Source organism: Mesoplodon mirus, assembly GCF_964341445.2.
Source record: "Mesoplodon mirus genome assembly, chromosome: 20".
Taxonomy (NCBI): domain Eukaryota; kingdom Metazoa; phylum Chordata; class Mammalia; order Artiodactyla; family Ziphiidae; genus Mesoplodon; species Mesoplodon mirus.
Window position 1 is genome coordinate 22,374,880 of NC_138996.1, and position 22,871 is coordinate 22,397,750.

Consider the following 22,871-nt stretch of genomic DNA (forward strand, 5'->3'; position numbering starts at 1 on the left):
CAGTTCTTTGAACTACTGTTGAGTAAAAATGTCCCAATGGGATCAGAGATTGCCATTAGCTAGAAGGGCCAGATCCTTACTAATTCCTCAAAGCTCTTCTCCATCATCGAAGAAGGCAATTATGTCTGTCTCTGGTTCCAGGTAAAGTGTTGGATAAACAGGACTCTAGCATATTCCCGAGACCCGGTGTTGGTTTCAGTGGCCGGACAGCCTACGGTTCAGATCAGCAAGGTGGAAAACCGTGCCCTCCGCTGCCGGGGTCTCGGGATGGAGTCCCGCCGAGAGCGCAGCGCGGCGTGCACGGAAGCTCCGCTCCCTCGCCACGCCCACTTCCTGCCCCATCCCGGGCCTTTCCAGGTCTCCTCTTCCAGTGAACCGGATGCTCCGTCAGTTTCCTCCTCGGCGTCCTCCGGTGCTTCCCGGCTCCCTGGCAAGGCCGCAGGCATCCACGGGGGGACGGTCAGGGGGCTCCCGGCGGCTGGCCTGGCAGGTGTAGGGCGCCGGTAGGAGCTGGGCGCACACGGTTACCGAGCGTGGAGGAGACACGTCCCTGCGGCGATGGGTGCCAGGGGCGCTCCTTCACGCCGGAGGCAGGCGGGGCGGCGACCGCGGTATCTGCCCACCGGGAGCTTTCCCTTTCTCCTCCTCCTGCTGCTTCTCTGCATCCAGCTCGGTGGAGGACAGAAGAAAAAGGAGGTAGAATGAATCCTCTGGGCATTCCTGGGAGGGCCAGGACGGGTCTGGGCCGGCGGGCCGCGTTCCTAGGCAGCCTTCCCGCGTTGCTAGGCAGCCGGGCCGCCGGGTGTGGGCGATGGCTGTTTTGGGGAGCGGTTGGGAGGCCTTTGCGCAAGTCCTTTGGGCTCCACAGTTTCAAAAGTGGGGTTGCCCAGTGCTTTCTCAAAAAACAACGAAGCATCGTCTTTTGTGCGCCAAGCACCTCACACCTTTAAGACATGGAGGGTTTTTGACCCTTACTTGAAGGCAGAGTGTCGGGGCCGTCGAGTCAGTAAAAAAGAGTGTGTTGGATGTGAAAAGACCCTTTAGGAAAACCTATAGGAACGAGTTGTCCCTTGTGTTCATTACCCTGCTCCCTTCGTTATCCGTTTCAGGAGGCAACAGAGCATACTGAGACCGTGTTTAAAGTTATTCTGTATTTTATATACATTTTTAAAGCTGTATATTTTCCTTTATATTAAATCAAGGTATAACTGTGCGAATAACCACATTTAGGTTGCGCAAATTTGTGAAATTCAGATCACCTGATTTCAATCTTAGTCCTATAGTATCTCTGATGAGGACGCGGATTGAAGTAACTGACCGTATTTAAAGTAGTTGTAGAGTTATTTGTGAATTTCAGTTATCCATCTCTACCTTGGATGGTTGATCTAGTGGGATTAGAAAAAAATATTATTTTGGAAATGTAAGGTTTCTAATTGTACGTCATTTTAGTGAGAGTGTCTCTCCATATTAATTACAAGTAGTTTTTCCTGGTGAAGTTTTATTTACATACACGTGGCTCTAATTCGGGTTTCAAATATTACCGCAACTTTCTTGACAGCTGGGTGGAAAGAGTGAAAAAACAGCCTCACACACAAGTAACTCTGATTCTCTTTCCTTTGCTCCTTGCCTGAAACAACTCTGAACTCAGTATTTTGCCTTTAACTTCTTTATTTTAACTTTTTTTTTTTTACTTTAACATAAAAATAGGCCTTAGTGAAATTCTTGGTGGTGTCATAGTAAGAGGTTTGGTGAAGAACCACTGTTAAATTAAGACTGTATTTACAAATATAACGATTTTTTTGCCTAGCATTTGGTATTTATATACATTTCTTAGGTTTCATAGTTTTTCTCTTAAAAAATTTTTTTTATCTTATAATCTTGCCAACATATTTGAAATTTATTTATTTTTAAATTTAATTTTATTTTTATACAGCAGGTCCTTATTAGCCATCAATTTTATACACATCAGTGTATACATGTCAATCCCAATCTCCCAGTTCATCCCACCACCATCCCCAGCCCCCCTCTGCTTTCCCCCCTTGGTGTCCATACGTTTGTTCTCTACATCTGTGTCTCAGTTTCTGCCCTGCAAACCGGTTCATCTGTACCATTTTTCTAGGTTCCACATATATGAGTTAATATACGATATTTGTTTTTCTCTTTCTGACTTATTTCACTCTGTATGACAGTCTCTAGGTCCATCCACGTCTCTACAAATGACCCAATTTCATTCCTTTTTATGGCTGGATAATATTCCATTGTACATATGTACCACATCTTCTTTATCCATTCGTCTGTCGATGGACATTTAGGTTGCTTCCATGTCCTGGCTATTGTAAATAGTGCTGCAGTGAACACTGGGGTGCATGTGTCTTTTTGAATTATGGTTTTCTGTGGGTATATGCCCAGTAGTGGGATTGCTGGGTCATATGGTAATTCTATTTTTAGTTTTTTAAGGAACCTCCATACTGTTCTCCATAGTGGCTGTATCAGTTTACATTCCCACCAACAGTGCAAGAAGGTTCCCTTTTCTCCACACCCTCTCCAGCATTTGTTGTTTGTAGATTTTCTGATGATGGCCATTCTGACCAGTGTGAGGTGATACCTCATTGTAGTTTTGATTTGCATTTCTCTAATAATTAGTAATATTGATCAGCTTTTCATGTGCCTCTTGGCCATCTGTATGTCTTCTTTGGAGAAATACCTATTTAGGTCTTCTGCCCATTTTTGGATTGGGTTGTTTTTTAAATATTGAGGTGCATGATCTGTTTATATATTTTGGAGATTAATCCTTTGTCCGTTGATTCATTTGCAAATATCTTCTCCCGTTCTGAGGGTTGTCTTTTCATCTTGCTTATAGTTTCCTTTGCTGTGCAAAAGCTTTTAAGTTTCATTAGGTACTATTTGTTTATTTTTGTTTTTATTTCCATTACTCTAGGAGGTGGGTCAAAAAAGATCTTGCTGTGATTTATATTGAAGAGTGTTCTTCCTCTGTTTTCCTCTAAGAGTTTTATAGTGTCCGGTCTTATATTTAGGTCTTTAATCCATTTTGAGTTTATTTTTATGTATGGTGTTAGGGAGTGTTCTAATTTCATTCTTTTACATGTAGCTCTCCAGTTTTCCCAGCACCACTTATTGAAGAGACTGTCTTTTCTCCATTGTATATCCTTGCCTCTTTTGTCATAGATTAGTTGACCATAGGTGTGTGGGTTTATCTCTGGGCCTTCTATCCTGTTCCATTGATCTATATTTCTGTTTTTGTGTCAGTACCGTATTGTCTTGATTACTTTAGCTTTGTAGTATAGTCTGAAGTCAGGGAGTCTGATTCCTCCAGCTCCGTTTTTTCCCCTCAAGATTGCTTTGGCTATTCAGGGTCTTTTGTGTCTCCATACAAATTTTAAGATTTTTTTGTTCTTGTTCTGTAAAAAATGCCATTGGTAATTTGATAGGGATTGCATTGAATCTGTAGATTGCTTGGGTAGTATAGTCATTTTCACAATATTGATTCTTCCAATCCAAGAACATGGTATATCTCTCCATCTGTTTGTGTCATCTTTGATTTCTTTCATCAGTGTCTTATAGTTTTCTGAGTACAGGTCTTTTACCTCCTGAGGTAGGTTTATTCCTAGGTATTTTATTCTTTTTGTTGCAGTGGTGAATGGGATTGTTTCCTTAATTTCTCTTTCTGATCTTTCGTTGTTAGTGTATAGGAATGCAAGAAATTTCTGTGCATTAATTTTGTATCCTGTAACTTTACCAAATTCGTTGATTAGCTCCAGTAGTTTTCTGGTGGCATTCTTAGGATTCTCTATGTATAGTATCATGTCATCTGCAAACAGTGACAATTTTACTTATTCTTTTACAATTTATATTCCTTTTACTTCTTTTTCTTCTCTGATTTCCATGGCTAGGACTTCCAAAACTATGTTGAATAATAGTGGCGAGAGTGGACATCGTTGTGTTCTTTCTCATCTTAGAGGAAATGCTTTCAGTTTTTCACCATTGAGAATGATGTTTGCTGTGGGCATAGTTTTTCTTGAGAAAGGGAGAAGATTTGAAAAGTATTTTTTTTGCGTGTAGATTACCAGAGAAGAGGGCATTAAAAACAATGAGCAACTCCTTGCAAATTCTGATGATTTATCTCCTAGATGGATCATTGTAACCATGGTAACTTTCAGTTGGAAGGAAAAAGAAAAAAGCCCCCAAAAGAAGTCTAAAAACTGTACATCTTCAAAGCATCTTAGCATCTCCAATTGTAAGACTACTTTAACATGTGACATTTGTTAACTTAGTGTAATTATAAATTGTGATAACATCTATTTCCATTAAATATTTTTTATAAAGGTTATTTTAAAAATGCAAAATTAGGGAGAAAATTGTTGAGGGTTTAAAAAAGGATGTCTTCCAAAACTTTTATTTCTGTTAAATAGGAGAGTCTAATGATACTACTTGGTGATATTGTAGAATACACGTATTTTATTTAAGGAAAAGAGCAAAATAACATATAGTTGAAGTTTTAATACTTTACTAAATGAGCATGCATGTCTCTGAAATGCAGTCTAGTTCGGTATCTGGTACTCAGTTCAAAAACCATGATCTCGGGCTTCCCTGGTGGCGCAGTGGTTGAGCATCTGCCTGCTAATGCAGGGGACACGGGTTTTGGGAGGATCCTACATGCCACGGAGCAACTAGGCCCGTGAGCCACAACTACTGAGCCTGCACGTCTGGAGCCTATGCTCTGCAACAAGAGAGGCCACAATAGTGAGAGGCCCGCGCACCGTGATGAAGAGTGGCCCCTGCTTGCCACAACTAGAGAAAGCCCTCGCACAGAAACTAAGACCCAACACAGCAAAAATAAATAAATTAATTAATAAACTCCTACCCCCAACATCTTCTTTAAACAAACAAACAAACAAACAAAAAACTATTATCTCTTCTAATACCGGAAGAAAAACATTCTTTCTTGGAAATATTCGTCACAAGTGTGTTACTTTTCTAGGGATAGTCCAGAGTTGTTTTGATCATATGTGGCGGCTGCTGCTGCTTTTTTTTTTTTTTTTTTTTGCTTAGTTTAGAACCTGTTGCCCAGTATGAGATTTGACACCATTGAGCCAGAAAATATAATAGCTGGAACTTAATTTACTACAATAAATATTACAAACATAAGTACTGGAATAGTTGACTTGGCATGGATTGTGTATTCTTTTGTTCTGGGGAACCCAAACGGAAATCTAAAGTTGAACCTGGAATCAGGAATTGGATGATAGTTGCTTTTAAGGAAGTAACATTTATGACAGTAATAGTTACCACCATAGATTTTTGAATGGAACTGATGGTCCAGTTACAATTCATATCCTATCTAATTGACATCAAACCACTTAACTTCCCTGAATTTTAGTTCTTTTGTTTAAAAATACAGGTATAGGGCTTCCCTGGTGGCACAGTGGTTGAGAGTCCGCCTGCTGATGCAGGGGACGCGGGTTCGTGCCCCGGTCCGGGAAGATCTCGCATGCTGCGGAGCGGCTGGGCCCGTGAGCCATGGCCGCTGAGCCTGCACGTCCGGAGCCTGTGCTCTGCAACGGGAGAGGCCACAACAGTGAGAGGCCTGTGTACCACAAAAAAAAAAAAAAAAAAAAGTAAAAATACAGGTATAATACTTACGTCTCAGTGTTGTCATTGGGATTAAATAAGGCTGTATTTAAGGGCTGTATTTAAAGTGTTTAGTGCAATGCCTAGAACATAACAAATGATTGGTAATTTGGTAGCTGCTATTATGTATTCTTCATTTAAATGAAAGATAGACATGATAATGAGATTCTAAAATGTGATAAAATTTTTTTTCAAATTAATTTTTTTGCTAAATAAACAGACTTTATAATAATTGTAAATTATATAGTTTATGGAATAAAATGTTCATTACTTATTTTATTATGAAACACTAAGAATTCCAAACTCTAACATTGCTTGAGAACTTCCCAAGAGGAGATTTTACATCATGGAAGAATTGGTAGTATTCATGGATTTGTGTATGTGTGTCTACATATATAGGTATATATCTGTTTCTAAATGAAGACATTTTCATTCATCAAAAAATAGTTTTGTCATATTCTTTATTTAAGAATATAGTCAAGAGAAATAGTTAAATAGGCACAGATAATTGACGGGAGATGTTTATGGTCAGTTTCCTTAATTACATTGAATACAGTCATGTTAAGTGATTTTTGAATCCTCATGTTAAGTGATATGGATTTGTGGGAGACTTTAGCTTTTTAGTAGTATATCATTTGCATTTCTGATGCATCGTGGGTTTCCATTATTTTGACACTTTCTCTATTTCTTATATTGTTAACACTTATCAGTTAATCAGCTTCATTTAGAATTGTTTTAATCTCTAATGACCTCTTATAATAGTATAAAAAGAGCTCAAATTCTGTAATGATTTCTGGTGGACTTAATGACTTTACCATCATCAAAAGCAGCTACCGTCAGCCCTTCAAATCCGGGGGTCTTGTACCTGCAGACAGAGAGGGCCGACTGTACCACACCATTTTGTAGCATGTGGGACTCGAGCAGTTTCAGATTTTGATATCTGCTGGGGTCCTGGAAACAATCCCCCTTGGATATGGAAGGACAACTATAATATAATAATTTATACTTTCTGCAAAGAAAATGATTAGCGAATAGGCTACAACATGTAGGTAGCGGCTCATAAATATTTTTTAAGAGAGAAGTAGTGTTATTAGTTGTCTCTGAGATAACTTCTATAAGCACACTTTACACTGAGATGTATATATCCAGTTACTCTTTAGTGGCACAGCCGTGAAATAGAGACTTTAGTGTCTTAGCAAATGATAGGGAGAGGATGGAGGTAAGAGATGGATTTTGATTTTACCTTTAAGCAGAGAACTTAGGTGGAAGAAGTAGTTTGTAAACATATGATCACAACTTTAAGAAATGCATAGTAATTATACTTTGATATGTATACACATATACACCTGTCATGCTGATGTCAGGCAGTTGTGTCAGCTAAGTTAGATTTTGTGTACAGTAACTCCTTGAAGAGTAATTGGAAATGACAGATCTTACTTAAAATGGCCAAAACTGCTTGTCAATAACTTTGAGGCTTAGCCTGCCACAGTTTCATGGATAATGGCAGAAGGTATGGGATTCCTGGGTCACAGGTGGACAGGTTATTACAGTAATAGAATTGCCAGAGTATCAGCGTTTGTGCTCGTGATGCAGGCCAGCTGACACCTGCAAATGTAGTGAATTTCAGAGCAGGAGAGGACCTTGAGCTTATGGAACCCAAATCTTTCATCATGGGCAGTAAACGTATTTGACTTCAGCCTTAGAGGGAGTCACTATCTTTATTAAATTGGGAAGTAAACCTGATCTTTGTTCTAGAAGGGACAGTGTCTAGCAGAGCTGTGTGCTATACAAACATCCTTGAAAAGATAGCCTAGAACAAAGTCAGTCAGTACTTGCCCTTGCAAGTTATGTAGAAACTGTGATGAACCGTCTGCCTACGCAAGGGATCTAACCTGGGTCAAAAGGGAACACTTCAGGATATTTTCCTCTACATACACAAAACACCAGCATGTTCAGCCCCTTCTATACGTGTTCTACGTGGAAGACACAGAGAAAGGGAAAGGGCAGAAACATGAAACTTGAGCCACAGATTCATCAGCTATTTGTTAACTGTTTTGGGCTGCATTTACTTGTGCATATTCTCTTTAGCCTTAAATAGTCAGTGAGTTTGGATGTGAGTGTGATCAGTACGCCTGTGACTACCTTAGTAGTCTCCAGGTTGGTTTGGTGTATTAGACCATGTAATGATTGCTTCTTTCCATAAGATCCCCACCTGGAGCATCATGCTAATTTCACCAAGATAGAAGATTTACCTTTGGCTAAGTATAGGAGTAACTCTTCTCCTGCTAGATCATGAACAAATGTAACACTGTGTGCATGCATGTATGTGGACCAAATAGGTAGTATTTACGTCAGTCTCTATCCAGTTTTTATTCTATCTGTTGGCAAGATTTCTGCAGCTTCTCAAATTGAGCATAAGAACCTGCTGTATAAAAAAATAAATAAAATAAAATTCAAAAAAGAAAAAAAGTTGAGCATACCTAAAAGGGAACTCTCAATCCTTTCCTCTGCCCATCTGACCCATCTGTTTTCTCATTGCTGTCAACAGTACTGTTTTATGGGGAACAAATTTTAACCTTATTTTTTTTTAAGTAATCACTTGCCATATATAATACTATATCTTTGTAGCTCTTCTGTTTTGCACGTTGTACACAGAGAGGCTGACTTCACATAATTTCTTGCAGAGTCGTACATAGATTTAAGGAGAGCATCTTGCAAAAATATGATTCCTCTATTATACATAGATATGTAAAACAAATATTTAGTTTGAATAGTAAAGTTTCAAATATATTATTCAGAAAAATAGACAGTATTTTTTTCATAGTAATTGATATCTGTCTTATCTCTCTACCTGCTTGCCTGATTGTCTGTCTGTTTAATGTCAGAAGGAAAAAGGTCAGTGTCAACAGTGAACTTATGTTACAGAGTGTTTCACAATCTGTGATAAAAGTCCTAACTTAGAAGTGTAGCATCCTGAAGCCATTAATGAATTGAAAAAAGTTAAGAATAAAAGGAAGCCTTTACTAACATTTATTGTTATTACATTTTTGGTTGCTCATATGAAGATACCTAACTAGTTTGACGTTTGGAAGTGAGAAGGAAAATTTCCTTCCCCTGTATGAGAACTCAACCATCTCTAATGAAAAGGGGCACTTGAGTATAGGTTAGATAAATCGTGGTACTGATTTTATTAAATGGAACTGTTTATTTTAGATGTGTATTTTTAGAGATGGCTTAATATTGCTGTCAATATGATTTGACTCAACTTTTGGAGAAATATTGTGGTTCAGTGTCTTCTCTGCTTAGAAACAAAGGAAACCATTGGAAAGTTAGTTCATATGATTTTTGTGGTAAAACTTAAGGTACAAGATTGATTACAAATTGTAAGATCTGCTTACTATTCATATTAAATATTAAATTTAATGAGATACCGTCCTGTAATTTAGTGAATTTAACAAACTTGGGAGTTGGAAATAAGGCTTATTTCAGGAAATGAAAAAAAACATAACAGGAGAGTCGATAGAAGATAGAATGCCAGGTATTTCACCTAAATTGTTTATAATCATCACAGTATCTTGGTGATTATGACAGAGTTTTGTTTGCCTTACCTTTGTCTTTGTTAACAGTATACCTTGGTTTTATTTAAGTAGGAGGAGGAATTGGGACTATCCCAAGCCCCAAGCAATCATTTTTATTAGTCAAAGATTATCATGATTATCCAGTACCCTGCAAATTATTGGTTTAGGAGTGAGCACATGATACAATTATGTGGGGCTTTTGGAAGTTTCCTCCTTCTTCATAAAGGACCCAAAGTGGGGTAATTCTTTCCTCCTGTCTTTGGATATGTGTATGAGAATGTGATGCATTGTTGAACCCATCTTGTAATCACAAAAAGTACAAGCCTGAGGGCAAAACCAGTAAGTTTATGCTTGCAGAGTAGAAAATTGGGAAGAACATGGGTACTTGATGGTATGACTTAACTAGCCTTGTAAATGCTTCACCTCTGGACTCCTTGTTATATGAGTTAATAAGCTTTCTTATTGTTTAAGACACTTCAAATTGAATTTCTGATTTTTTGTATTTGAAAGCATTCTACTGAGGAAGGTTCTCTTGGATTAAGGGTTTTACCCATGACTGTACAACTTGTAAGTTTACAGCCTTACCCCAAAGAACTCTTTCTACGTTATGTCTTAGTAACCGGACCCTCTTTGTGAATTAGTTATTAAATATTAGTGGAGGACCATTTAAGTATGTATAGCTGTCCCCAGTCTTTGAATATCAGTTGTCAGTATTAGAAGAAGTTGGTGTATGTTTCGCTGTCATTGAAGTGAATTTTCATGTTCCTCTTATTAAAACAACTTTGTTTTTATTGTATGAATTGAAATTCTCTACTCAAAAGTTATGTCCAAAACGTTGTAGGAAAGAAATTGGGCATAAATTTATTATGTGCTTTAAAAACTATGAGCCCAATAACAGAGTGGAAGAGAGTAAGTATGCCCAAGATATATTTGCTGTATGCTGTTTTCTATTTGAATGTTTTTAAGAAATACTTATTCCTTTTGCTTTTGTGTATGTAATAGATTGACACGTAGTTTCATTTTAAAGACATGCGAAATAAAATTCAGGAAGATACTTAATTTTATTTTTAAAATGATCATGTTTTAATAATGTTCTTTTAGTTAACATCTGAGTTAAGATTAAGCAAAAGAAAAACTGGGACCTTCCTCAAAGATCAGGCTTTATGCAATGCTTGGTTGGCTCATGTTTTTTTAGAGTGGAAGCTTTCAAAGGGAATAAAAGATTTTTCTCATACTCGTGAAAGTGGAGTGGCTTTGCTGTGTCTTGCTCTTGTTTCCTGTGCATTTTTCCTCTTGGAGCCTTTATGGGGAGAAAGAGCCGCTGAGTCAAGGTGTAACACCATCGTCATGGCACTCATTCAGCATAGCTTCCTACGGAGAGCAGCCTGAGTCACAGGCTTTGATGTTGGAGCCTATTCCAAATCATAAAGCGAACAGTAACTGGTGTGTGTGTGTGTGTGTGTGTGTGTGTGTGTGTGTGTGTGTGTGTGTGTGTGTGTGTGTGTGTGTGTGTGTGTGTGTGTGTGGTGTTTAAACACTGCGTTATAGAATGATAGAGCAGGAAAGTCAGATTTCAGGCTAAATAACAAAGCTGGGGCTAGGAGGGAGTTTTCCTGCCTCCAGAGTTGCTATTTCTGCATCCCCGTGCTCAGTTATGCTGTCTTGTCTCTGCCCCTCCCCTCTTTATGACTTTAAGTATACTATCATTTCCTCTGTGTTTTCATGGCTGATCTTTTCTGAACTTCTTCATGGGTACTTGTTTTGTAAACTTCAAAATGACTACCGGTTTGGCAGCTCTAAAACAAACCTAGTAATACTGCTTAGACTTGACCCCTTTGAGAACATAATTTATAAAATTAGGCCATCTGTTTCTTCATGAAGCTGTTTAAATAAATGAAATTAGTCTAAGGGAAGCCTAAGTCACAAGAGTCAGAACTCTGTAACCTACATGGATGACGAAAGTATGGAAGTTCCTGTTCCATCTGTCTTCCCCAAATAGCGCCTCCTACAGTCCCTAATGCTAAGGAAAGCCTTGTCGTACATCTCTTTGCCAGAGCCAGAAATCCGGGCACATTCACTTAGTTTCAAACGTTTACTCAGTCGTGACCTTCTTCAACACCCCTTCCTTCACCCCAGCTGAAGACGTCCCCTGGGACTTCCTAGCCAGTGCTGTCTTGGGGGTACTCTTTACGTGGCTCTAGGATGCAATACAGTGTTCTTTGCAGGCTCTTGAGTGCTTTTCCTGAGTGAGCCCTTGTCTGACTCTGCTGGTTTCTGTCTCACCACGGTTACGTGCTTCCTTCCAGTGTTCTTTGCCTGCTCTTGAGTGCTTTTCCTGAGTGAGCCCTTGTCTGACTCTGCTGTTTTCTATCTCACCACTGTTACATGCTTCCTTCCAGTGTTAACTTAAGCAGGGTACCCCTTCTTCCCTGTTTTGGATCAGGAATTCCTACCCTGTGCTCAGATAGATAGATGTCTGTGCTTATTCTTTATGGCACTTAAGTGAATTATTGCCTATTGTCTGTCATTATTGTTGTTCTACAGGCCCTTTGAGGAGAAGGGTTGTGGGTTTATTTTTGTATCTGTATTTCCATATTCAAGCATAGTGCCTTGTACTTGGTAAATGCTTAGTAAAGTTACTTTGGTCGAGATACTTAATCTCTCTGAGCTTCAGTTTCCTTATCTGTTAAGTGGAGATAGTTTGTTAGTCCCTACTATAGAGTTGTGAGCCTTACATGAGATAATCCTCTAAAGTATACTTAGCATAGTGCCTGGAACATAGTAAGTGCTTAATGAACGTTAGCTTTGGTGCTGATATTGGTGAATGACTGCAGGACGTTCTGTGGTTTGTTTTATGTTTCCAAAGTGAATTTTCATGAGTAGCATAAGTTGATTTGGCATTACAAAAGAAACTTTTAAAGGCAGTTGATATGCATAATTTTTCATGAATACTTAATTTTCCTATGTGACAGATTCTGCTACTAAATTGGCTCTTGAGAAAATATCATTGTTCCTTTCTTCAGATGATTAAAGATTTGGCAGTAACCATTTGATCATGGTTACTTTTCCTATTTGACTTCTTACAGCATTTGACAGGTGCTCAGTGTAGCCCTGTTTGGGTTTAACCTATTTGCAGTCCTTTGGACCTCTTGGAACTAGAGGTCTATTTCTCTCCCCAGGTTTGTGAAGTTTTCAGCTATTATTGCATTAAATATACTTTCTATCTCTTTTTCTTTCTCTTCTCCTTCTGGAATTCCCATAATGCAAACATTGTTCCTTTCATTGTGTCCCATAATTCCTATAGGCTTTCTTCACTCTTTTTCATTCTTTTTTCTTTTTGTTTTTCTGATTGGATAATTTCAATTTTCCTATCTTCCAGGTCACTGATTCTTTCTTTTCCATTGTTGAGTCTGGTTTTGAAACTCTCTGTTGAATTCTTCTGATCAGTTATTGTATTTTTGTACTTTAGGATTTCTGTTTGGGTTTTTTTTTTTTTTAATTTCTGTTGATTCGACTTCTTGTTTTGTTGATGCATTGTGTTCCTAATTTCATTTAGTTGTCTGTCTGCATGTTCTTGTAGGTCACTAAACTTCTTTAAGAGGTTTGTCTGACAGTTCATAGATCTGCATTATTTTAGTATCCATTATTAGAGCTTTATTAGTTTCCTTTGGTGGTGTCATATTTACCTGATTTTTCGTGATCCTTGATTCCCTACATTGGTATCTGCACGTTTGAGTAAGTGGTCTCCTTTTCCAGACTCTGCACGTTTGCTTTGACAGATATAGTACTTCACCAGTCAGCTCAGTTTGGGTTTCTGGATCCCACAACTCCTACAGAGGTACTTTTGCTTTTGGATGGATGCTGAATTTTTGTTGTTGAGGGGAGGGGAGGAAAGGGCTGACTTATGCTGACATGTTGCTCACATCACTCCTATTTCCTTTTTTTCAAAAGCTCACCACCCTTGACTTTTGTGACTTGACCCTTACATGGCTTTATGCCAGAATGATGGATAGCATAGATTATTAGAACACCGCTATCACCTCTACTATTCTTTTGCTATTGATTTTATTTTATTTTTAAATTTATTTGTTTTATTTATTTATTTTTGGCTGCACTGTATCTTCTTTGTGGTGCGTGGGCTTCTCATTGCAGTGGCTTCTCTTGTTGCAGAGCACAGGCTGTAGGCACGCAGGCTCTAGAGCACAGACTCTGTAGCTGTGGTGCGTGGGCTTAGTTGCCCCGCGGCATGTGGGATCTTCCAAGACCAGGGCTTGAACCCTTGTCCCCTGCACTGGCAGGCAGATTCTTAACCACTGCGCCACCAGGGAAGCCCTTTGCTGTTGATTTCAGTTGTCACTCTTCTTTGGCGTTTAATGAAGCCTGTGACACTCTGTATAATTTGATTTGGTCGTTTGCTTTCTCATTGTCTTTTTTCTTATTTTACTGTTTGGTAGTCTTACAGAATGGAATTAGAATGAGAAAAGCAGGTAATGTGAATTCTAGCCCCATTGTTTATCTTTACAAATTATCTGTTTGGACCACAATTTCCTTCTTTATAAACTAGAGATAATTCCTCGCATGGGGTTGTTTTGAAGATGAAATGAAATAAAATGAGAACTTTACAAAATGTTGAGGGTTTTATGAAAGTTAGTTCTGAAAAATGATACGTGGGTTCCAGTTTCTTTGATATAAACTCTGGGCTCTTGGGCAAGGCGCTTAACCTTTTGAAGCATCAGTTCGTTCAACTGTAAAATGAGACCATTGAACAAGATCATGATGTCTGAATCTGGGGAAAATAGGGAAAGTTTCCCACTGGCTGTCTGAAATTATAAACGTTTTTCATTTATGGCATAAATGGATTTTTCTGGCATGAGCATCTGTAACGTATATTAGATTTTTAAAAAGTTAAAAACTATTGGATTAAATGTTTGCTTAGATCCTTTCTAGATGGTATGATTATATGAAATATGGTAATAGAATGATTTATGGTAGTTTCTCTATATATCAAAGGTAATTTTATGTCTTAGAGGCTGAATCTTAGTAATAGTTCTGCTCTTATTTGATTACAATGTCTTTATCGTAAAGGAGCTTAACTAATACTCATTTTCAACAATTTGAGTTATATGATCCACAGAGGATAACTAAAACTAATTGTGGCAGAGCTATTTCAGTTCTTTTTATTTGCCTATCAGATAGCAATTAGATTTTTGCTTGCCTTATATTTGCCTGTTTCAAATATGTAATCTTCAAAGCCACAAATTAAAACAATAAGCTATTTTTGTACATTGCTGTAGTATTGAAAATACAGCATAGGTGCTTTATCTGCAGTAATTCATATAGATAAGAAAACTTAGAAAAGTAGTAATTTGTCTGAGTACAATCATTAGCACTGGCCTCTAATGTCCAAGATACATATTAGCAGAATAAAGGAACCTATTTCATTATCTAAAAAAGGAATTGGTGAGGGAAATAAGGTGTTGTTTTCCTTTTCTTCGTATCCCTTTTCTTTGTAAAGCTACTTTTGTAAAATTAGGTTAGGTTAGCCCTATGGCATTTTCTACACAGATTGCAGTCCTTTGGTTTATGTATTTTCACAGGATTCCATCATGTCATGGTAAGTAGATGATCCCAGGGACCTTTCTGTATTATTTTCCTGATTTGTTACTAAAATCTAAACTTCTTTAGTGTGGAAAGTTCCTAGTCTTACTTGTCTGTGTCATCATAATCATAACAGAAGCCCAAAGTAGATGAGTCTTTTATGTTTTATGATTGTTTGTCTGCTTATTGGTTTCTTAAATACGTTGTAAATGTTTTTCATATTACGTCCATTTTGATTGTTTTAAATAGAAATAATAGTATTGACATAAATGGTAGAAAATAAGTATATTTGAGTGTCATCTTCCTAAAATACAGCACGTTACTGAATAAAGGGCCATGTCACTGACATTTCTCTAAAATGTGATCTACCATTCCTTTTTTCCAACAAATATTTGTTGATGAATACTACATGGCAGACACCATACTGGATTTTGGAGGTAAAGTGGTGAACAAGACAGCCACTGTCCTGATGTGTCGTATAGCTCATAGTCCTGTAGGAGATTCAGACAGGAAAATAGGCAATTATAGTATGGCGTGAGAAATGCATAAACTGGGAACTGTTGGGTGCCGTGGTGGTATGTTAGCACATTGGGGTCAGCTGAAAACTGAAGATACACATAGGAAATGGCTTAATGAAGGGAGAAGTATTCTAAGAAGAAGTAGTAGTACTAGTAAAGGTCAAGAAGTATGAAAAAACACAACAAATTCAGGAGACTCAAAGTAGTTCGACATGGCTCGGCTTAGAATGCACAGGGTGGGGGAGTGGCAGGGTTGAGGCTGGAATGGAAGCCAGAGTCAAATCCCAAAGGACCTTGCAAGCCATGTTAGAGTCTAGACTTGACCTTGAAGTCCCAGGGAGGAACTGAAGGGTTTTATCTTGGAGGTGAGGATGAGGTTTATATTTAGGAGGGTTGCTCTGGGCCTGCTGTGGAAACTAGCTTAGGTGGGGATGCGAAGTTGGAGGAGGGGCAGCAGTCTGCTCAGGAGGCTCCAGCAGAACTGGACGTGAGAGGCAGCGATGACTTGTCCTACAGCAGAACTGGACGTGAGAGGCAGCGATGACTTGTCCTACAGCAGAACTGGACGTGAGAGGCAGCGATGACTTGTCCTACAGCAGAACTGGATGTGAGAGGCAGCGATGACTTGTCTTACAGCAGAACTGGATGTGAGAGGCAGCGATGACTTGTCCAAGGTTGTGGCAGTGAGAATGCAGAACGATCATTGGATTTTTGAGTTCCGGGAGCCAGATGAGGCAGTTCTTGGTGGTTGATTGCGTGTGGGATGAGGGAAAAGGAGGTAAGAATAACGGCTACATTTCTTGGTAAAAGGGAAATTTTGTTTACTGAAATGGGAAACAGGAGAAGGAAGAGATTTTGGAAGGAAGATAACACGTTCACTTTTAAGGATGTGCGCGATGCCTGTGTGAAAGCTAAACAGGTGTTTGAGAGGCAGTGGAATGTCTGGATACGGACCTATGATCTGGGCTGAAGATGAAATGGATTTGGAAATCATTAGCATCCATGGGAATTGAGTTTTTGGTGGTGGTTCAAAATCCCCGCGCCAGAGTATACAGAGTGAAAAGGAAGAGCAAATGCAGACCCTCAGGGATGGCAGTATTTCACTGTCCTTCAGAAGGCAAGTTTGCAAAAGGGACCAAGACTGCGCTGCTGGAGAGCTAGGAAGAAACCCAGCAGATTGTGGATGTCACAGGAGGGGAATGTTTCAACAAGACAGAGGTCAACAGAGACGAATGGTGACAGGCTAAACGAAAACTGTAAAGAGTCCTTTGGATTTAGGCAGAGCAGTTTAACTGTAGTGCTAGAATGGAAACTAGAAGGGAGTGAGTGGGTTAGTGAATGAGTGGGTCGTGAGGAAGTGGACACAGCCACCTCTTCTTATGAAGTACTTTTGCTGTGAATGGGTGGCGAGTTAAGTGAGTGGTAGCTGGAGAAGAGGTGGACATGGAGAGGGAAGGTAACTGAAGTAGAGCCAGGTGGCTGAGAGCATGGGAGCAAGGAGTGGGAAGCGGAGACCAGCAGGTGGAATTAGCTTCATACAGGAATGTGGTGGTAGTTCTTAGCACTGTTCACAGGTAGTTTTGGGTTTTCTTCCATGCCTGTGATGGGATTGCACTTTCCCACTCTTGTGAACTTATGGCCCCAAGACTGACTTTGGCCTGTGAGCGGTGAGCAGATGTGTCACATGTCAGTTCTAGGCAGAAGCTCCGAGGGTCATTACATGCCTCTCCGTTGTCTTTTTCCCTCTGGCACAGTGACTGGGAATGTTTGACGCGGTGGGTGCTGTACCAGCCTGGGTCCTCGAGTGAACAGGATGCGCAGAGTCTCCCTGCCAACCCATAAGGTGGAGAAATCCGCCTTTATTTTTTTAAATACTGAGATCTGGAGCTGTTAGCGCTCTGTAATTTAAGCTCTTTGGATTGTTCCAAGGAGTATTGACCTCTCTTACCTTTCAGTGGGAGAAATGGATAAAAGAAGCGGGTGTAGTTGCAGGCACATTTGTTCTTTTGTTGGCAGGGATTGATGTTTTCTCTGTGAAATGGAAGGTAAACTAAGAAGGAGGAATAAGCTGGTAGGGCGGGGAGGTCTAGAACAGTGAATACAGTCTTAAATAGCTAGAAGAGGTATTAGGTAATTTGCCTAGAATTACCCCTTTTAAATAGCTAGAATAGGTAATTTTACTCAGAAAACACAGAGGCACTGTTACTATAAATACAAAGGTGGTTTGTGAATGTATTAGTTTTCTATTAATGTATAGTAAATTATTGCAAATTTAGTGACTAAAAGTAACACTCATTTTTTTTAATCTCATAGTTTCTACAGGTCAGAAGTCTGGGTTCTCTGTTAGGGGCTCACAGGTGTGGCTGAAGTTCAGGTGTGGCTGGGCTGCATTCTCATCTGGAGCTCTAGATCCTCTTTTTAGCTCACTCAGGTTGTTGGCAGAATTCAGTTCCTGGCAGTTTTAAGGACCCAGTTGCATATTTTCTTGCCGGTTGTGTTCTCTCGGCTCTTTAAGGCCACTCTCAGGTCCTAGCCGCGTGGCTCTCTCCATGGTCAGTTTAAAACATGGCTGTTTGCTTTCTTCCAGGCCAGTAGGCTCGTGTCTCTGACTCTTCACTTACTTTGGAAATGCTCATCTAATTTGGTTGGGCCCACTCAGTATAATCTCCCTTGTGAGTAACTAAAAGTTAACTGACTACATTTGCACATCTTTGCCGTATAAGGTGACATACTTATAGAAGTGCTGTTCCATCACGTTCACAAGTCTTGTCCATTCTCACGAGGAGGGAGTTATATGAGGGTTATGGGTCTCTGGGGATATTTTTAGAATTCTACCTAGTAAAGTAGGTGAGCTTGCACTTTTAGATTTTTCCGTATTTTTAAGTGGTGGCTTATAAAATCAATATAAACAGTTATGATAGTCAGTGTATAGGACAACATTATTTAATATAAGACTCTGGTAAGGCTATAAAGTTGAATGATAAAATTGAAGTGATAATAAAATGGAAGTATCAGAGTTCAATCAGAAAAACAGGAGCTCAAGAAGATGAGCATGCATGTGTGTATGTGCATGTATCCATATCTGGATTTGTTACAGGAATCCGACTTGATGTAATGGTGGAGGCTGGTGAAGTAAGGATATTGTCTGCATGTTTGCTGCTGGAGTCTGTGGTCCAAGAGCAATTGGGAAGGGAGGATGCTGCACGGTGGGACGAATAAGAACAAGCTGAACCTCTGAGGATGGAGTGAAACCATCCTCAGTGATTTTTAAAGCTCATAGTTCTGAAATTGCATAGTAAGGAGAAAATGGTTATTCACAAAAATAAGTAGTTGGAAATGATGAGAATTACTTAAAACAGCTCGCTCATCTTGCAGCCTCAGGATACCAGTTAAACTGATAAATAAGTTCAAAGAGTAACAGACATCTTATTTTCTTTTTCACATGGGAAACTTACAATTAAAAATTAAAAAGAAAATTTCAATCTACCTAAAACTTAATTGTTTAGTGGAATATATTTTTAAAATAAATTTTCTTCCATTAACTGCTTTATAGAAATGCTTCCCTCCCACTCACTTATAGGATAAATAAATGTTTCCCTCCCACTCACTTATAGGATAAATCACTGTTCCTCTCTCAGGTATTTACTCAAGGTTTCAAAATAGAAAAATTATTAAGTTCAGATGTTTTTTCCACTTTTATGGCTGTTACTTTATATATCTTTGTTAGCCTCATAGCAAGGGACCCTGCATTTACAAATTGCACTTATGAATATTATAGAGAATATTGGGAAGATACCTAAATTGGGATAGTCATGTTGTTTCGATTTAACTATCTGCTAAAACATAAAATAAAAGTGATTTCTTGTCTCATTTGAAATATTCATACTAGCACCTTACCTTTACCTTCATTCAGCTGCTAACAGACTGGTGTTATAAAAAAATAATACTATGGAATCTATTGTCTACTTTATTATTACTAAGTCAGAATAGTGTAGAATATCAAGATAATGCCTTAATAAAATTGACAGTTTATATGGTATTATCCTATACTGTTTTGAGAGATACATATATCTTTTTAATAGTGACTTGTGTTTGTGCATATACCTAAGCATAGTTGTCAACAGCTTTTAGAGAGCTGCTTCTCATCTTGCTTTCCTGCTGTGGCTTTCATATTTTTATCAGATTTTATTACATTTTTTCTAAATTGTTTGTTTTGCCAGAGCTGTTTACCATATCAGTTTTTTCTTCTTCATAGACACAAGCTAGACTACATTTCCCAGCCTCCTCTGCATTTATTTAGGGCCATGTGATGAAGTCATGGTGAATGGAATGTGAATGGAAGTGATGTCTGTCATCTCTAGCCTGGCCTTAAACATTGCCCCTTGGCTTGTGCTGATCGTCCACTATCCTGTTTGGAAGAGTCATCAGGATTGTATCACAGGCTTCCCTCTGAGTGTCTGTGTTAGTTTGCCTCTGCGATTTGAAAGGTAGAAAGGGAGAGAGGCCACTGTTCTTTAGAAGTAGTTGAGGCAGATTCATGGGCAGATGTTTGCAGCATCAGCCAGGAGTGTCCTGGACACCAGTGTGTTCATTTCCTAATGTTACTGTAACAAATTATCACAAACTTACTGGCTTACAACAATACAGATATATTATCTTATAGTTCTGGAGATTGGAAGTCTGAAATCAGTCTCACTGGGCTAAAGTCAAGGTGTGGTTGTGTTCCTTCTGGAAACTCTGAGGGGAGAATCGATTTCCTTGTGTTTTTCAGCTTATAAAGGCTGCTTGAATTCTTTATGATTCTTACTTGTATCACTCCAACCTCTTGCATGTATCCTTACATCTTATATTGACTGATCCTCTTGCCTCCCTCTTTTATAACCCTAATGATTATAATGGGCCCACTCGGCTAATGTAGGATAATCTCCCCATTTCAAGATTCTTTTTTTATTTGAAGAATAGTTGATTTGCAATGTGTTAATTTCTGCTGTAGAGCAAAGTGATTCACTTATACATATTGAATATATATGTATATATATTCTTTTTTATAGTCTTTTCCATTATGATTTATCTCAGGATATTGAATATAGTTCCCTGTGCTATACCGTGGGACCTTGTTGTTCATCTCAAGATTCTTTACTTAATCACATCTGCACAGTTCCTTTTACCATGTAAGGTCACATGCTCTGAGTTTCTGGGAATTAGGATGTGAACATCTTGCAGGGATTGGAGGGGAGCACACTGCTTAGCCCATTGCAACTACTCACTTAGCTGTTATAGACCAAGAAACTTGGTGGAAGCCTTCAAGAAATAAATCTAAGAGCTCCAGGTGAGCTCTCGAGAATCCCATGCTCTGAGATTGTTGGTAGCTGCTTTTCTTACCTTAGTTTCTCCTGCACTTCTCAATGGCATTCTAAGCTTCTTTTTTTTCCCTTTTTTTAATAGATTTATTTATTTATTTATTTATTTTTGGCTGTGTTGGGTCTTCGTTGCTGTACACGGGCTTTCTCTAGTTGTAGCAAGTGGGGGCTTCTCCTCGTTGTGGTGTGCAGGCTTCTCATTGTGGTGGCTTCTCTTGCTGCGGAGCATGGACTCTAGACGCGCGGGCTTCAGTAGTTGTGGCACACGGGCTCTAGAGTGCGGGCTCAGTAGTTGTGGGTCACAGGCTCTAGAGCGCAGGCTCAGTAGTCATGGTGCATGAACTTAGTTGCTCCACGGCATGTGGGATCTTCCAGGACCAGGAATCAAACCCGTGTCCCCTACATTGGCAGGCGGATTCTTAACCACTGCGCCACCACGGAAGTCCCTAGTCATAGTTCTTTTAACTCTTGACCCTGTCCTTTTGGTTAAGCCACTCGGACTTTCTGGGTCACAGCACTTTTGTTAGTTAAAAAAAATAGAGTTGAGCTAGATCAGATATGCCTTTCAGCTTTCACATCTTATCATTCCTGTTAATGGAAGAATTGAAGAGTACTTCAGGGCAGTAGGGGAAGCTTTATTTTCAAAAGAGCACTAAATTTAATATTTTTTCAATTAAAAAGAATATTTCCTAACTTATTGTTTCTTTAGTTAGCCACCACTGATCACTCTCCTAGTGCTATCACAACACATTTTAGAATTCTTCTCAAATATTAGCATACTGTCCTTTATATTATTCACATTCAAATCTCCCATAGAACTTAGTCCAGTATCTTGCTCAGATCAGGTGCTTACTTAAGTATTTGTTTAACACTCTAAGTAGTAGCAAGCATTAGGTACACAAGGTCTGCTTAATTGAAATTAAATAGTAATTGAAAAGAGGCCAGCTTATTAATCTAGTTAAAATGATGAACAGTATTTTAAAGAAGTGAAATTATCTAAAATTATAAAAATTTATTCAATTGATCATATGCTTAAAATTTAGCTTTTAATTGAAAGTAGTCATGATTTATTAGAATGAACAAGGAATGAACAAGTGCTCATATTTTTTGGTGTGAGTTTTCTCAATAAAATTATATGATAGCATAGTCAGACATCTTCAGTTCATGCTTGCTTGACTTTTGGAGTATGATTCTGGAAGTCATTTTCATAAGAATATTTTCAGGTTTCCCACTTTTCTCAGGGGTGCCTCTCAGTTCTTTGATATTCATATCATTCTCTTTTGAAGTACCTAATGTCATCCTCCTAGTTGGTTTTCTCTTTTTATATGTTACTCATTATAATTCTGACAGATACTCATTTGTCAGTGGTTTTGCATATAATTTGAGTACTCCTGCTGCATCAGTTTTAAAAATCAACTTGATGAAATCTTTTGACATTTATAAGATTGCAGTCAATTGTAATAATGACCAAAAAATAGTGTGACATGGTGTGTTGGGATAGGTGCTCGGTTGAAATGAGGATGGATGTCTGCATAGGCATTACTTTTGTAAACGGATGGTTCATTAGTGAATATACCGTAGATCTTTTTTGCCTCTCTATGCAACTTTGTATTTTTTGTGTGCACATATTGAATACTTAGGTAAGGAGGAGCTCCTTTGGCATACATAGAACAGAAAACTGCTGTGAAATTGTTGAGATGAAGGGCTTGTTTGTCTTTGTGTTGCCGGGAAGAAAGGACATCGTAGAGAAGGTGCGGTGCCTATTATTTTTGTCCTCTGTAGGCTGTCACTCCTTTCCCTCCTCTTTGTTTTCATCTTAACAATCCCTTCTTTAAGGGCCACAGGGGTGAGTATATTACCAGGACATGATGGTCATCCCACTCATCCCACTTGTATTTGCCACAGGCTTGGGCGAGTGACCTAGAGTCATTTACTGAGATTTTCTAAATGGCACTGGTAGCTTGCCTTGCTGATTGTGTATGAAATTGAAAGGATGGGATTTTAGATTGCCTATCACTTCTGGCATGAAAAACGCTGATATACAGAAGCTAAGCAGATAAACAAAGAGATTTTCACAGATTCACTAAATATTTGAATGCTAACTCAGTGCTGGTCTTTGTTCTAGATGCCACCAATACAGAAATAAACATACCATATAAAAATTGTTG

At 38.8% G+C, this 22,871-nt stretch overlaps 1 protein-coding gene across 7 annotated transcripts in view; it reads left to right on the plus strand.

The window, feature by feature from the left end:
- The first annotated feature begins 347 nt into the window (after positions 1-347).
- TUSC3 (tumor suppressor candidate 3) overlaps positions 348-22,871 on the plus strand; it is a 183,237-nt gene continuing 160,713 nt past the window's right edge. For all 7 annotated transcript variants that reach the window (XR_014292371.1, XR_014292372.1, XM_082608600.1 and 4 more), the window contains exon 1: positions 348-696. Coding sequence is in view for 5 of the 7 variants with exons in the window: in XM_082608600.1 (XP_082464726.1) it covers positions 559-696 (138 nt within the window). In the remaining 2 variants the exon portion in view is untranslated. The remainder of the gene's footprint in view (positions 697-22,871) is intronic.